Here is a 16201-nt window from a genome sequence, read left to right on the forward strand (position 1 = left end):
ATAAAAGCCCTGTTCACGAGCTAAAATGACAATGCATAGAATATATAGTAAAATAGATGTCAGAGGAATTCAGAGTTTAATTTTTTTCTTAACTATTAACTGCTATTGAAAGAGTGTGAGATTTTGCCTATTAATCATTAAACATTTTACCATTTATAAAGGGTATTTTCATCAGCTGTTTTCAAAACGATTTGTTATTTCTATTCTGTTTTTGCCATAATTGACACAAAAAACACTCTCTCTCTTGTTGTGTCGTGGCGACATCATGTGGTCAACATGTGAAAGTGCCATCTGATTGACTGGAACTCACTGAGGTCTGAAATTGGACATATAATTTGGGATATTCCCATGTCCAACCTAATCTGGAACGCAGCAAAGTATAGAAGAATAAAACATTGTTAAACAAATAGATCAAGATGAATCACACTTTGGCAGTTGTTGTGGTTTTTATGTGCACTGAAAAAAGAGGAAGCGATTGAAAGAGGAGAAAATGGGTACAGTCATGGCTAGCAAAATGAGGCCAACTTGGCATGGCAATTTTGCAAATGGAGCTTGAGGTAAGTAGTTTTAGCGCCATCAGTAGGCCATTTCATGTTGCGTTTTTATTGGCTAGTCAGTAGACTTAGGTCAGAGCAGCAAACACACTGAGATAATCATGCTATAATAATCACTGTCAGAAAATTATTGCAGGCTTTCTTTGGTCGCAAGACCGTGACAACGGCCATCTCTGAACCTCTCTCAATGTTTGGTCATCTTTCATCTAGGAGAGCCCAAAATATGAATATCCAAACTATAGTGAAAACACTATCATTAAACAAGGTAACACAGATCGGCAGTTTAAGACATTAAATTAGTAAGCACATAACACAAAACACTTCTCTTTAAAAATATAAACAAGACTTTACACCCTCTGAAATGACCCTAGAGTAGGAGATGTTTTTAAGGACAGCGGGAGCTCATTCCATAGTCTAGGGGCTGCTACGGAAAAAGCTCTATCACCTCTACATTTCAAGCACGATCGAGGAACCGTCAGACACAGGTGATCATTTGAACGAAGAGATCTCAAAGGTTGATGTAAACTAATTAAATCAGAAATATGCTCTGGTGCCAAGCCATGGAGAGATTTGAAAACACATAACAACACTTTTATACTGGATTCTGTATCAAATCGATAACCAATGTAATGAAATCAATACAGGAGTAATATGGTCTCTCTTTTTTTTTGGTACCAGTTAAAAGCCTAGCAGCTGAGTTCTGAACCAGCTGCAGGCGAGAGAGGGAGGCCTGACTCGCACCCAGGTACAAAGCGTTACAGTAATCCAAACGAGAAGACGCAAAGGCATGAGCAACCTTCTCCAAATCATTGAAAGAGAGGATAGACTTCAACTTGGCTATAGATCTAAGATTTAAAAAAAACAACAACAAAAAAAACCCTATTTTTAACAGCATTTATTTGAAGATCACATTCAAGCTCAGAGTCGAAAATAAAGCCAAGGTTTTTCACAAAGGAAAGTTTTTTTTTTTTTTTTTTTTTTTTTCCCCAGCAAGCAATAACAGGTTGTCATTAGAATCCATACCACATCCTTTCTGTCCAAAGACAACAAACTCTGACTTAACCCGAACCCGACCTGAAATCATAAGCCAAAACAGCTTTGTAAGACCTACCCTGCACATAACCGCTGGCACTGAGCTATTTATTGGTTGAAATGATAAGATCTATCGTAGAATGTTTAAATAGACAGAAACATTAGTAGAAAAGATCCACAGAGACTATTTGACTTGCTATCGCGCTTCATTTCATTCATATAGTTTGCAATCAGTCATGTATCACATCGCACAATGTTTTAAACATTTAAATACACATATCAAATTATACAAAATTTGTCTGATGTAGTGTTTTAGATCACAGGTTTTCAAACCCTGGGTCGCGACCATGGGTCGCCAGTATGATTTCAAGGGTTAGTACACCCCAAAATGAAAATTCTGTCATTTATTACTCACCCTTATGTCGTTCCACACCCATAAGACCTTCGTTCATCTTCAGAACACAAATTAAGATATTTTTGATGAACTCCGATGGCTTAGTGAGGCCTCTATTGCCAGCAAGTTAATTTACACTTTCAGTGCCCAGAAAGCTACTAAAAACATATTTAAAACAGTTCATGTGACTACAGTGGTTCAACCTTAATATTATAAAGCGATGAGAATACTTTTTGTGCGCCAAAAAACAAAATAACGACTTTTCAAAAATATCTTAGTGATGGGCGATTTCAAAACACTGCTTCGAATCTTTTGTTTCGAATCAGTGGTTCGGAGCTCCAAAGTCACATGATTTCATGATTTGCAGTTCGACACGCGATCTAAACCACTGATTCGAAAGAAAACGTGGTTTATGATGTAATGATGAAAGGGTGATCTTGACATTTAAAGATAGCTGAATTACTTTTTTTCCAACAGTGCAATCAACCAAATATGAACATCTTTAAAAGATTAGTCCACTTTCAAATAAAAATTTCCTGATAATTTACTCACCCCCATGTCATCCAAGATGTTCATGTCCTTCTTTCTTCAGTCGAAAAGAAATGAAGGTTTTTGATGAAAACATTCCAGGATTTTTCTCCTTATAGTGGACTTCAATGGCCTCCAAACGGTTGAAGGTCAAAATTAGAGTTTCAGTGCAGCTTCAAAGGGCCTTTAAACGATACCAGACGAGGAATAAGGGTCTTATCTAGCGAAACTATCGGTCATTTTCTAAAAAAATCGAAATGTATATGCTTTATAGGCACAAATGATCGCATCACAAGTGCTTCCACCAGAACGCGATTCTGTATTCTTCAAAAAGCTTACGCTAAATGTCCTACGCCTTTCCTATTCAACTTACAGAAAAACGGAACTGGTGCCACGTTCATTCCGTAAGTTGAATAATATCGTTTAAAGCCCTTTGAAGCTGCACTGAAACTGTAATTTTGACCATTTGGAGAACATTGAAGTTCACTATAAGGAGAATAATCCTGGAATGTTTTCATAAAAACCTTAATTTCTTTTCGACTGAAGAAAGAAGGACATGGACATCTTGGATGACATGGGGGTGAGTAAATTATCAGGAAATTTTTATTTGAAAACGAACTATTCCTTTAATCACAGTAGTATATAGTATAATATTTTCTGCTTTCTTCTTTTGCCACAGTGTCTGAGACTGTCACTGTATCTGAGATTGACACTGTCTCCGAGACCGACACTACCTCTGAGACTGATACTGATTCTCTGACTGACACTACCTCTTAGATTGATACTGATTCTCTGACTGACACTACCTCTTAGATTGACAGTCTAAAAGACTGACACTACCTCCGAGACTGTCACTGACTCTCAGACACTGCCTTAAGCCAGGGATACACAGCACGATTTTAGCAATCCTAAAAGATCATTACAAATCACACTGTGCGACATGGATTGAAGACATGGATCTCAGCTGTCATTTATGTCAGACTGTACGAAAGTTAAGACGCGTTAAAAACGGACGTGCACATGAAAACTTGTCCGGAGTTTTACATCAACCCACACACAATCGGTGACTGTGAGCTGCATTACACACAGGACTGTGTGCTTCCAGGCCATTTTGCCACAATGTCAGTGAACACCCCCTGGTGATCACACACTACTTGAACATTAATGGCTGGATAGCCATTCCTGCAAATGTACAAGGGCTCATTTACCACAGGGCTTGACACTGGGATAAGGGTGCCATCGATGATGCCAATCACTCTGGGGATGTTGGCAACACTATAGAACTGTTGATTGGCCAGCTAGATTTCTTCAGGAGTTTTGGGAAAAATCAGGATGTTGTTCATCAGCTGATGAACAAAGGTGTTATTGCTGTCACTGTTCTGCTGGCTGAAGACTTGCTGAACCCCAGGCCATCACCCACCACCACCATAAAACTTCCAATAGCCTAATAATGCAGTTTAGCTAACAACTGCACTGCTGGACTTAAGGCGTAGTTTCTTCTTGTGGCCCTCTGAAGGTGTGGTTTCACTATCTGAAGTAATTCAAGGATCTTGGTTCTTGGAATTTTCTTAAGATGACATCATCAGATAGTGAGTCAAGGGGGGTAAAATTTGTCGTTATGTAGGCATTTATATACACTGACTGACTTCTGCGTCGCCTTCTGTGCTCAAGCTGTAGGATTCTTTGTAAAGCTGCCATTGTTGAGCACTTTTGGAGAGTCCTTAGTACAACTGGTATTGATGCACCAGAAATAATAGAAACACCTTAGCTATTAATCATGCTAAATTAACTACCTACACATGATCTTTCTTTAATTTGTTATAGTAATAAGGTAGAGTGATTTGAGTCATGTTTGGCTTATATTTTCATTGATGACAAAGTTGAGAATTTAAAAAATCTTCAGTTACGTGATGGTTTTAGTGTATGTGATTGTGGCTCACCACTGCAAAATAAAAGTTTCCATTTTATACATATGTTTCATTATCAGGCTTCACATTATTAGGGTATTTAATAAGGATGGCATGACATGGTAAACATGCTTCAGCTTCACTCAGCAATGCGTGCATTTTGATTTGGCATTAATATACTACGATGAGTCAAGTTACAATACCATGCTCTTTTCCTCATGTTAAACTACTGTATGAATGACCAGTGTATTAGAAAAGCACTTAAATACAATTTCACACATGATTTGACTTTCCAAATTAAGTAAATTTTGCAATTTGCACTTACTGTCAGTTGGTAAAAACATGATTAAAGAGGGCTTGCTGGCCTGTTGATGCAGGAGTTCCAATTTAGCCCTCCTATTGGCCATAACCTCCTGATGATGTCGGTCTTGCTGCTCCCTCAGTGCCCTCAATTCTTTCCTGATTCCCTGGAGTTCAGATATTTTCATCTCCTCTGACTGAAGCAGCTTCTCACTGCAGCCACAACGTCCCCCGTTTCTTCTTTGGTGGGAGATTAATGGCTGGTTTTCTGGAGGACATTGCTCTACACATGAGGAGGCCTCAGACAGAGGTGAGTCAGGGGGAGGGAGCAAGAGCTCAGGACCAGGGCCCATTGCTGATGTTGAAGGCCCTGATGTTGGAAAGCCAGGGTGGAGGGGGCCAGATGTTGGAGAGCCAGGGTGGAGGGGGCCAGATGTTGGAGGGCTGTGATTGGGTGGAGGGGGCCAGATGTTGGAGGGCTGTGATTGGGTGGAGGGGGCCAGATGTTGGAGGGCCAGGGTGGAGGGGGCCAGATGTTGGAGGGCCAGGGTGGAGAGGGCCAGATGTTGGAGGGCCAGGGTGGAGAGGGCCAGATGTTGGAGGGCCAGGGTGGAGGGGGCCAGATTTTGGAGGGCCAGGGTGGAGGGGGCCAGATGTTGGAGGGCCAGGGTGGAGGGGGCCAGATGTTGGAGGGCAAGGGTGGAGGGGGCCAGATGTTGGAGGGCACCTGATGTTGGAGGGCCTGATGTTGGAGAGCTCACCTTTGAAGACAAAGGCTTGGTTGATGCACATGCATCTATGCCTCCAGGGATCCCTTCCAATGTCTCAGGCCCCAGGATGGCCAAAACTTTCTCTTCCTCTCCAGTCAGAGGAGGAACTGAATTGATACCCCCACCAGTCTTTTTAGCTTCCCTTCTATATGCCGCAGCCCTCTGTTTCGTCACACTTGCGAAGTCTCTCTACTTGTTCCTGACTTCTTCTGGGCTCCGCTCGTACCCATAGCCAGCAGCATTTATTTTTTGTGTGAGTTCTGCCCAGGTTTTCTTTTTGTCAACATTTGTAATGCTGTTTTTCAGCTTTGAGAATAGCTGCATTTTATTATTCTCCACTTCTTCCAAAAGAACTGAAATTTCACAAATTTCAAAAATTTCAGTTTTCGTGTCTTTTTTTTTTTTTTTTTTGCCATACGGCCATGGCTGTATGGCAAGGGGACTTAAATAGTTAGGCTAATGATCTTGAGCAAAATATGCAACAGGTGTGCACAACAGTAGATCAATCACAGTCTTTTAAAACCCATAATTTGTTTTTATTTTAATTGTGTTGATCTATCAATATTCAATAATACAAAAAAAGGTATTTATATGAAATTATGAAATTAATAGTTATAGATTTTAGGATCAGAAAAGAGTGTGTATATATTAGGGGTGTAACGATACACGTATTCGTACCGAACCGTTTCGGTACATGTCATCCTTCAAATTATGTCCACGAAATCACGAAATTTAAACAGAAAATGCCGTTTTGACGCTCTTTGATGCGGCGTGACAGATCACTGTACAGGCGGCTCAGTTCAACCGGCAGCGCGAAGTGAACGCAATCATCTCTTTAATACTAGTTACAGAATAAACATGAAAGAACATTTGAATGTATGTTGAAAGATACAGTACAACTTACTGAAACGTTCATTTCTCTTGTAATTGCTTAATCAGTGTTTCAATGGCGGAAAGACATCAATGAAAGCTTGTAAACAATGTCATGTAGCATTTACCTCACAAAAGCCATTCAGTGTCCACAGCTTGTTCGCTAGAGAAATGAACTCTTTCGCTTAATATATGCACTATATTAGCCTATATAGTCATTATATTTTACTTAACCTTTTAGTGATGTATTATTTAATGTATGTTTATATAAATCTGTCATGCAAATGACAGCCACTGTGTAGAAACGATTATATTTCAACAACAAATTGGAGTAAAAACATTTAGAAGTTAATGCAAAAACTGCCTTAGGTGCAGCTTACATGTTTGCATACAATTTGTTATTTGAGTCCTGATTATCTAAAAATAAAAAGCAATGGAATTTAGGCTAATAGTTTGGGCTCAGTTGTTCTTTATTATTATAGTAGCATAATGTTCAAGTAAGGGCTCCCTACATAGTTTATAGCATTAGCAAAGATAATTTTTTTATCCTTAAGAAACGTTTAGTTATAAGACAAAAACTCAATTTGTTCAGTAAACCACTGTTTAATAAAAAAAAAGTGATTTTATGTTTAGTTTTCTCCCCACCTGCTGTCCTGAAAACCGAACTGAACCGTGAGTTTTGTGTACCATTACACCCCTAGCATATATGTATATGTTTTATTGTCCACTCCTACGTAACGTTACTACAAAAGCGTATTGAATGAGAGTCGAAGAAAAGAGGAAAGAAAACCAATGTACAGTAGGTGGCGGTATGTGCTCATAGCACCAGTCCACCATTAGATCGAAGAAGAAAGTCATAATGACAGCTCCAACCAATGTTTTTCAAACGATGGATCAGTCATGAATAGTTAGTTTCTTCAACAATGAATCATACTATGGTAGTTCAGCAGCGAGTTACATCGTTGTTCGGGAAACACACCCCTGGTCCATCCCACCGGCCCCAAAACTCGAGACCCACCTGATCCTCGCTGGTCTGTTTCTCTGGCTCCGCACTGGCCCTCAGCCAGGACTCCAGACCCACCTGGCTTAAGTTTTTAGGTCTCTTGCTTTGAATTGAAAAATATCTTCTTGCTTTTTCAGGCAGTGACCAACATGATGATGAGGACAAGCCAGTTTTGGTGAATGAACTCCAAGCTATTAGTCTGGCAAATCTGAAGAGGGAACAAGAAGAATTTTCTTCTAATGCTGGAAGTCTAGATGTGAAACTGAAAATAGGTTTCTCTTGCAGCTGCAAGTATTTCAATGGGGAAAAGTGTTCTTCATTTTTCAAGGAGGGAGAGTTGCTGTCACTCAGGTTGAGGCATTTGGAAATGGACAATACTGTACTCGACATGGTAGTTTTAACTCGTGGGGAAGAAACTGTTAAATAAAAAAAAAAGAGGTCATAGACTATGTGAAAAACATTGCCTACATTACTACTATGAAGGGCAGAAATCTGCCTTGGCTGTTAAACTGGGGGATAGAGATCTAATCCAACAATGCAGAACAAAGTTCCGACTGATGAAAATAACAATGTCCAGGCTAAAGTGCTGTCACACCCCACACCCATGGTGTTGGAAGACCAAAAAAGACCCCATGTAGTCTTGTCAAAAGAATTAAACTGGCTTAGAACATTGACTGTGTAGTCTCTTAGCTGTTTATGTACATAACATACTCCCATAACAATAACTTAGCTGTGAGCATTATTGAATGTTATATGTGAGCTGTATTATGTATTTCTAATTTTAATACTAATTTTAGACTTTTTAATACCAAAATTGACAATTTTGTGAATATAATCCCTGAGATTATCAAATATTTTGCATCTAGACAATTTTTGAATGTGTGGTTCTGTGTACAAAGTTTGAGACTGACTTGTTAAAGAGGTAGTCATCATTTACTCAACCTCATATTGTTCCAAACCTGTATGAGTTTCTTTCTTCTCACAAAAGAAGATATTTTGAAGAATGTTGGTAACCAGACAGTCGACAGCACCCATTGACTTCCATAGTAATTTCTTATCTTACTATGGAAATCAGTGGCTACTAATGATTACCAGCATTCTTCAAAATATCTTTTTTGTTCAACAGAAGAAACAGATTTGGCCTATTCAGTTGCAGTGTGAACATAGGCTTTAAGGAACAATATGTAAGATTTCTGGATTCAAATATCCAAAAACCACTAGAACAATGTTATATATTTTGTTGACTTGTGTACTTCCATTATCCCAAATGTTTCCAAGAATGTTTAAATCCAGAGAAATAAACAATTTTAACCCGGACACGGACCGTGTCCGTGCATCACCTATCAATGACATCATACCTGGTTTACCCTCGATTTCTGGTTTTATTTTGTAGAAACCATGGAAACAACAAAGATGCTTTAATATGTTATGTGTTTTATTAGAAAAGGTGAGCAACTGTTTGGATACATTCATCAACAGAAAACTAGGATGGTGGATTCTTTTCCATCGGATGTAGGCATGAAGACAACACCTCCCATAATTTTGAATAAGTGACCTCTAGTGGTGAAAAAAATACATATTGTGCCTTTAAATTCACACATACATATTTTTAAAGATTTCCTTTTGTGAAACTCCTTCCACACTGATGACATTCAAAACAGCTCTCTCGAGTGAACCCTCATGTGTAAATTAAGGTTTACTTTACTTCTGAAACTTTTTCCACATTGACCACATATGAATGGCTTTTCTCCTGTGTGACTTCTCATGTGGGCCGTAAGATTTCCTTTTTGTGAGAAGCTCTTCTCACAAAATTTGCAGGTGAAAGGCTTCTCTCCAGTGTGACTTCTCATGTGGTAGTCAAGGGTGGGTTTATGTGTGAAACTCTTCCCACACTGACCACATACAAATGCCTTTTCTCCAGTGTGAATTTTCATGTGATTCTTAATACTTTCTTTTCGTGAGAAGCTCTTCTCACACAGAGTGCAGGAGTATAAGCTCTCTCCAGTGTGACTTGTCATGTGGGAATCAAGGCTTTTTTTATGTGTAAAACTATTTTCACACAGTGTGCAAGTATAAGGCTTCTCTCCAGTGTGAAGTCTCATGTGGCTTTTAAGGCCTCCTTTTCGAATGAATTTTTTTTCACAATGTTGGCAGTTGAAAGACTTCTCTCCAGAGTGAATTCTCATGTGGACTTTAAGGCTTCCCATTTGAGTGAAACTTTTTCCACACTGTTTGCATGTGTAAGGACTCTCTCCAGTGTGAATTCTCAAATGGATATTAAGACCTCCTTTTTGAGTGAAACTTTTTCCACACTGTTGGCAGGTGAAAGGCTTCTCTCCAGTGTGAATTCTCATGTGTACTTTAAGGTTTCCATATTGATCAAAACTCTTTCCACACTGTTGGCATGTGTAACGACTTCTAGATACGGTCTTTTTCACAGGTTTTTTTCGTGAGGAAGCCTTTTTGGTCTGCGAGCAACTAAAAGATTTTTCTCCAGTTATGAAATCACAATGTTTCTCATACTGATCTTTCTCTTCCATTTCATCCAGTACTTCACTCTCTTCTTTCAGCTGCATCAAGTCTAAGGCAAAAATACAAAAACAAAACAAATACAGGTTAACCTGGGTTCAATGCAAGGGGTTCCACGTTCTATGTTAGAACGAGCTCTGCAATTCAGCTCTTTAGTAAAGTCACATTATGTTTATTTATATAGCACTTTATACAATAGATTGTTTAAAATCAAGCAGATTTACCATATTAAACATGAAAAACAGTGTCAGTGTCTCATTTAAATTAGAATTACAACTTCATTTTCTACTATAAAGCAGATCTCCAGTGTGTTCATATTTTCACTCTTCTGACCTCGACTTACTGAACAGGAGAAATGAACCGGAAATGATTTCCACCTAAAAGAGGGCAAAGCCTCCACGCACACCTAAAATAAAGTGTAACCCAAATTATATGTGGTTATGCAGTTATTAATGATTTTCAGTTGCAGCACCACCTATAGGTGCAGTTTTTGTGCATGGATGTTGTTGCATTCAGGAGAGGAGTCAATTTGTGAATATGAGCAACATCAGAAGGTTTCATTCACTTATTTTTTTTCAAAAATGAAAAAAAAAATAAAATGAAGATGTACATTTTGTAGGGCTTGACTCAAGGATTCAGTTTGTAGGGTTCCAGTTATGATACAAAATTTAAATTGCTTTATTATAGCACCACCTAGTGAGGGATGAATGTGTGCCACAGGATAAGAAATCCTTTAGCATTCATAAATTAAAGTTTGTGTATAGTTCAATTATTTGAGTTAATTCCAAAATGATTATAGATCATTAAATGTTTTATTTTCAAATGATTTTGAAAATATTTGTATAAAAATGAATGTATTGCTGCCCAACAGAAACAAAGAGGCAATATTATTTTAGTATAATATAATAAAGTACAAAGTAAAGAGACACTAAAAGAGAAATCTACTTTTCCTTGAGCTTTTGATATATAAGAGGTCATCGTACTATAAGAATATCCTATAAATTTCAGAATTAAAAACTTCCTTGTTAGTCCAAAAAAGCTTTTATTGACACCAGGCCCATCGAATGACTGATCCTAGAATGTGCCTATCTATGACAGACAGATGAAACACTGCTTCCACAGAAGAAATCAATGCCTACTTCATCATTGCAACGTTAGCCCCGCCTACTGGTGTGTTAGTGAGATGATGAGGGGAGCGATACAGGACTGAAAATAACATTACCTTTCAAAGGATCCTTATGCTAGAAATATGGTTATTTATTTTCAACAATGTGAATGTCTCTTTTGAGCTTTATTTATTAGTATTTGGTATTTCACTGTGGATACTTTGGTAAATCAATCACATTTTGAGCGCAGGCTTTGCAAACAGACCATTACGATATGTATATCGACAGTAATGCAACAACATGTAAGTAACTGTGTTATACCTTCTAATGCCTGATTTGATAGGTAATGATTCATACAGTCAGATATTCTTTGTCTATGTGTCAGTAAATCAAACCAGTGACTAAATGGCCAACTTCATGTTGTTTCTGTTAGTAGGATGAAAATAATCTATTATTAAAACGGTGATTAAATTATATAAAGAAAGCGATCAAAAAGCGCTGGGGCTGTCAATCAAACAGCGTGAGTTTCAGTGACTGAGTTCTGAGTTCAAATCTCACAGCAGACACGCCCCTTAAAGGAACACTCCACTTTTTTTGAAAATAGGCTCATTTTCCAACTCCCCTTGAGTTAAACAGTTGAGTTTTACCGTTTTCGAATCCATTCAGCCGATCTCCGGGTCTGGCGGTACCACTTTTAGCATAGCTAAGTTACATCGTGTACTAAGACCGACGGAAAATGAAAAGTTGCAATTTTCTAGGACGATATGGCTAGGAACTATACTCTCATTCCAGCGTAATAATCAAGGAAATTTGCTGCCGTACCATGGCTGCAGCAGGCGCAATGATATTACGCAGCGCCTGTGACCCCCTGTTTGCACAGGGAGCATGCCTTGCAACCATGGAGACATTTGTGAGAGACGCTGCGCAATATCATTGCGCCTGCTGCAGCCATGGTACAACAGCAAATTTCCTTGATTATTATGCTGGAATGAGAGTATAGTTCCTAGTCATATTGGCCTAGAAAATCGAAACTTTTCATTTTCCGTCGGTCTTAGTACACAATTTAACTACAGAAGAGTCAAGTTTTAAATAGGAAAAATATTGAAACTCTTTGGTCATTTTTGAGCGAGATGCTAACGGTCTAGTCAGATTCAATGAACTATGCTAAGCTATGCTAAAAGTGGTACGGCCAGACCCGGAGATCGGCTGAATGGATTCGAAAACGGTAAAACTCAACTGTTTAACTCTAGGGGAGTTGGAAAATGAGCCTATTTTCAAAAAAAGTGGCTTTTTTCTTGCTGGTGTGACTAAATTTTGTTAGAGGTTCCACTGGTGCCACTACTAATTTGCACTTCTACCAACTGCGCCAAAAGCAGAATAGCGCTGCCAGTTTGAACAATCCATTTAGCTTTTCAATCCACAAATCACCAACATTTACCATGAATTTACCATAGTAACACGAACCATGGTATTCTAGCAAAATGTGAAATATACATATCAAATTTTATTATATTATTAATAGTCCTCAATTTGTGTCTTTGATTGAAACTATTTGTGTCACTTACAAATATTTAAACCGTCTATTATGTTAGTTTGTTATAAAATTACTAGCCGTTTTATTAGCTCACCAATGCCCTGTAAATTAAGAACAAATGTAGACAACATGCAGAAAATCTTTTAAGCTGTGTCAGCGGAAGAAATATTTTATTATTTTGTTAGTAGGTGTAACGATGTATGCAGGGAAGCTGAAGAAGACAGAAGAGAATTAATGACACAGCTGAAACAAATGAACTAACAATGATGGTAATCGTGGAAACAAAGGAGTGGCGGGAAACTGAACATATGAAACACAAGTAAAAACAAACTGACAGCATGACAGTAGGTTAGTGTTTATGATACAAATTATTTACTGGTTGTAAATTAAGCGTTTTTGACCCTCTGAGGACCTGAATATTGTTATCTTCAGCTTTGAGAATGAAACCAACCTGTTTGTTCCTCAGTATCTTCATGCTTCACTCTGAATGTTTCTTCAATCTTCACATCTTCACTCTCCTCTTTAATAAAAGCCATCTTTATAATAGTGTAATGTGGATCTCAGTCGCTTCACCAGGAGTTTTTCTGTGTGTTTGGACACTCTGTCCTGTTTAAGAAAAATAAAACAATCTCTGGTTCGCTTCAATCAGCTCTCTAGTTCAGTAGTCAGTGCACTGGTATGGCAGAGTCAGTCAGAGTGATACTTAATGAAGGGAAAAAAAAAAAAAATCATAACTAGCACTACAAATTTATAAAAGAAAACAACCTACAGACACTCATTATTTGGGCATTTAATATTTACATGTGGTATTTACTGACTTGTAGGTTCCAGAGACTTTAACACAAATTGGCTTGTAAAAGTTGTCATTTCATGTTTATGTTCTCTTTGCATCTACACTGTTTTGACCAGCAGGTCTCCTCAGCGTGCGGCGATTCGAACCACTGATTCATTTCGCTAAACATTTGATTCAATTGACTCGGAGTTTCAAAAGCTCCGTTTCTCTCATCACTACTTGCCAGTGACCGAATTCGTGTTTACAATAACTGATTGACGATATAGGGAGCAAAATGAGACGCATCTTTTCTGTTACTACTTTAGATAATGCTTTGAAATGATACTTTAAATAACAATATAATCCATTTTACACCACATTTTACAGTAAATACTATACAGTTATCTGAACGCCGTGCATTGATTTAAATACTTTAAAACGCTTAAAATTACAAACCTTTCTTCAGCAGAATGCAAACAGACGCAGAAGCGGCGTCCCCTTGTGACGTCGTATCGACAGACTAAAATAAAAGTCCTGAATTGAGATTTGAAATCTTGTCGAAATGCCTAATTAAATTATTTTGTTGTCCATGATGTGCTGAAAAGAGCATGAGACTACGTCTTGGGTTCAGAAAGCATAACATATCCTAATATTAAAATGCAAATATGTGATAAACATATTAAAAGGAGTTCAAAAATAATGTTTTATACATGTGCCAATATTAAAGTGCATATATATCTTATAAAAGTTAGGTTTTTTTTTCTAATTTTAAAATGTAAACATATAAAGTCCATTAGAGTCTAAAATACCAAAAAAAAAAAAAAAAAAAAGATTATGATCTTCAAACCACTGATTTGAAACAAAAGATTCGTAAAGGTTTCGAAGCTTCATTCTGCGAAGTAGTACCAGTTCTACTTAAACATAACCAAAACAAAACAACAGTTTTACAAGGTCTCTTCACCCTGCCTCTCTGAAGTACATTCCTAAGAATGTACCAGGAGGTTGATGGGGGGGGGGGGGGGGAAGTGACAGGAGGCTGGTGGTAAGGTATAAGGGTTCGCTGATGTGGTGTAGCAAATGATAAGTTGTGGTACATCGGCTGTGATGCAGGGTAGGAGTAGTTTGGCATCTGCTGGGTGTTTGACATGCTTTTGGTCTTGAGCATCATACAAAATCCTCATGATGGACTGCTTTGCTTGCATTTTCTCAACAGGATCTTTTATAAGACGCATCTCACTTATAATATAGCATCGTAATCCTCATTGCTGAAGTGCTGCTACTTACTTGAGGATCTCAATTTACTCTCTCTCTCTCAGTTAAGCTCCTTTTTCTCTCATGTCTTGTTCCTTTGTCGGCACCTTTTCTTGAATATCTTCAGTGTCTGGTGAGGGTGATGACAGGCTAGACAGTGTAGTTGGTGTGTCCTTGGCTGAGGATGCTGAAGACAAATCTTTTAAGTCATCAACCTGTATTTCTTGCTCAGCATTGCTGTCTGTCATTTCAGGCTGTGATATTTCATGTTGCTGGATGAAGAATAAAATATAGAAGGATGAAGGACAAAATGTACAAGTCTTACATTAAATGTTATATGTTGTTGGTTATCCATAAACTTTTATTTGAGTTATTAGGACTACTTTATTATACATATACATTTAAGTGGTTTACATGCTTAATTTACATGCTTACGTGATATAAATGGGACAGCATTTAATTAGAAACACTGTGCCCTTATAAACTAAGAAGATAATTATATGCTACCCATGGTCAAGCTGTTAACTGTTAATAAACATTGGCTCACAAATCCAATAATCATTCAATAGAATAGTGGACGTGTGGAAGAATCAACATTTCATAAATGTGTACACTGTAAAAAATGAATGTGATTTTAACGGTAAAATATTGTAAAAACACTACGGGAAAAAAAATTGTAAACAGGTTAACAGTAAGTTCCCGTACTATATACAGGGAAAAAACTCTTACTAGACATTTTATGTAATTTTCACAGTAAAATGCTGTAAATTAGAACAAAAAAAAGAACAAATCAATGTATAATTTACAGTAAAAAACTGTAAACTGATATTCCCACAATTCCCTGTGTGACACTCCACATTTGAAAGTATTTTGCTTAAATAATCATGTTTCTTAATAGTTTTTCTTATCAGTTATGTACATTAGGATTTTATGTTACATCTTCTGTTGTTTAATGAATGTTTATTGCATTATGTAAGTGTTGTGGGTTACCATGGTGTTTTGTGTTTGCGTGAATGACTCTTTGCACCCTCTTTACATTAGTATATACTTCATCTCGTGGAAAAGCTATTTGTGATGAACTCTGAGCCTTCATGTGGCTTTCTCTTTTACCACCTGCATTATTATGGTGGTTGTCAGTATATGTTAAAGGAACACTCCACTTTTTTGAAAATAGGCTCATTTTCCAACTCCCCTAGAGTTAAACAGTTGAGGTTTACCGTTTTCGAATCCATTCAGCCTATCTCCGGGTCTGGCGGTACCACTTTTAGCATAGCTTAGCATAGTTCATTGAATCTGATTAGACCGTTAGCATCTCGCTCAAAGAGTTTTAATGTTTTTCCTATTTAAAACTTGACTCTTCTGTAGTTACATCATGTACTAAGACCGACGGAAAATGAAAAGTTGTGATTTTCTAGGCTGATATGGCTAGGAACTATACTGTCATTCCGGCGTAATGATCAAGGAACTTTGCTGCCGTACCATGGGTGCAGCAGGCGCAATGATATTTACAGTAAAATTTACAGTAAATGCAACAATGGCGTGCCATTGTTGCATTGAACAACACGTCATTTTAATGTTGCATTTTCACTGGCTAGTCAGTAGATGTAGGCCGTAGCAGCAAACACACTGTCAGATGATCATGTTATATCTC

At 37.8% G+C, this 16201-nt stretch overlaps 1 protein-coding gene across 1 annotated transcript; it reads right to left on the bottom strand.

Moving 5' to 3' along the window:
* Window positions 1-8771: 8771 nt before the first annotated feature.
* On the bottom strand, window positions 8772-14228 carry LOC127510672 (gastrula zinc finger protein XlCGF8.2DB-like). The gene is made up of 3 exons (XM_051890574.1): window positions 13756-14228; window positions 12979-13133; window positions 8772-9939 (listed from the first exon to the last, which is right to left on the bottom strand). Exons 2-3 carry the CDS (start codon window positions 13061-13063, stop codon window positions 9011-9013), a joined length of 1014 nt encoding a protein of 337 aa, XP_051746534.1. The 5' UTR covers window positions 13064-13133; window positions 13756-14228; the 3' UTR covers window positions 8772-9010.
* Window positions 14229-16201: the final 1973 nt, after the last annotated feature.

This window comes from Ctenopharyngodon idella, chromosome 4 (assembly GCF_019924925.1).
Source record: "Ctenopharyngodon idella isolate HZGC_01 chromosome 4, HZGC01, whole genome shotgun sequence".
Lineage (NCBI taxonomy): Eukaryota > Metazoa > Chordata > Actinopteri > Cypriniformes > Xenocyprididae > Ctenopharyngodon > Ctenopharyngodon idella.

Excerpts from the sequence above, each read along its gene's own strand:
- LOC127510672 (XM_051890574.1), bottom strand. The coding sequence starts at position 13,063 with ATGGCTTTTATTAAAGAGGAGAGTGAAGATGTGAAGATTGAAGAAACA. Across the intron at positions 9,940-12,978 it reads AGATACTGAGGAACAAACAG|ACTTGATGCAGCTGAAAGAA; the intron begins GTTGGTTTCATT and ends TTTTTGCCTTAG.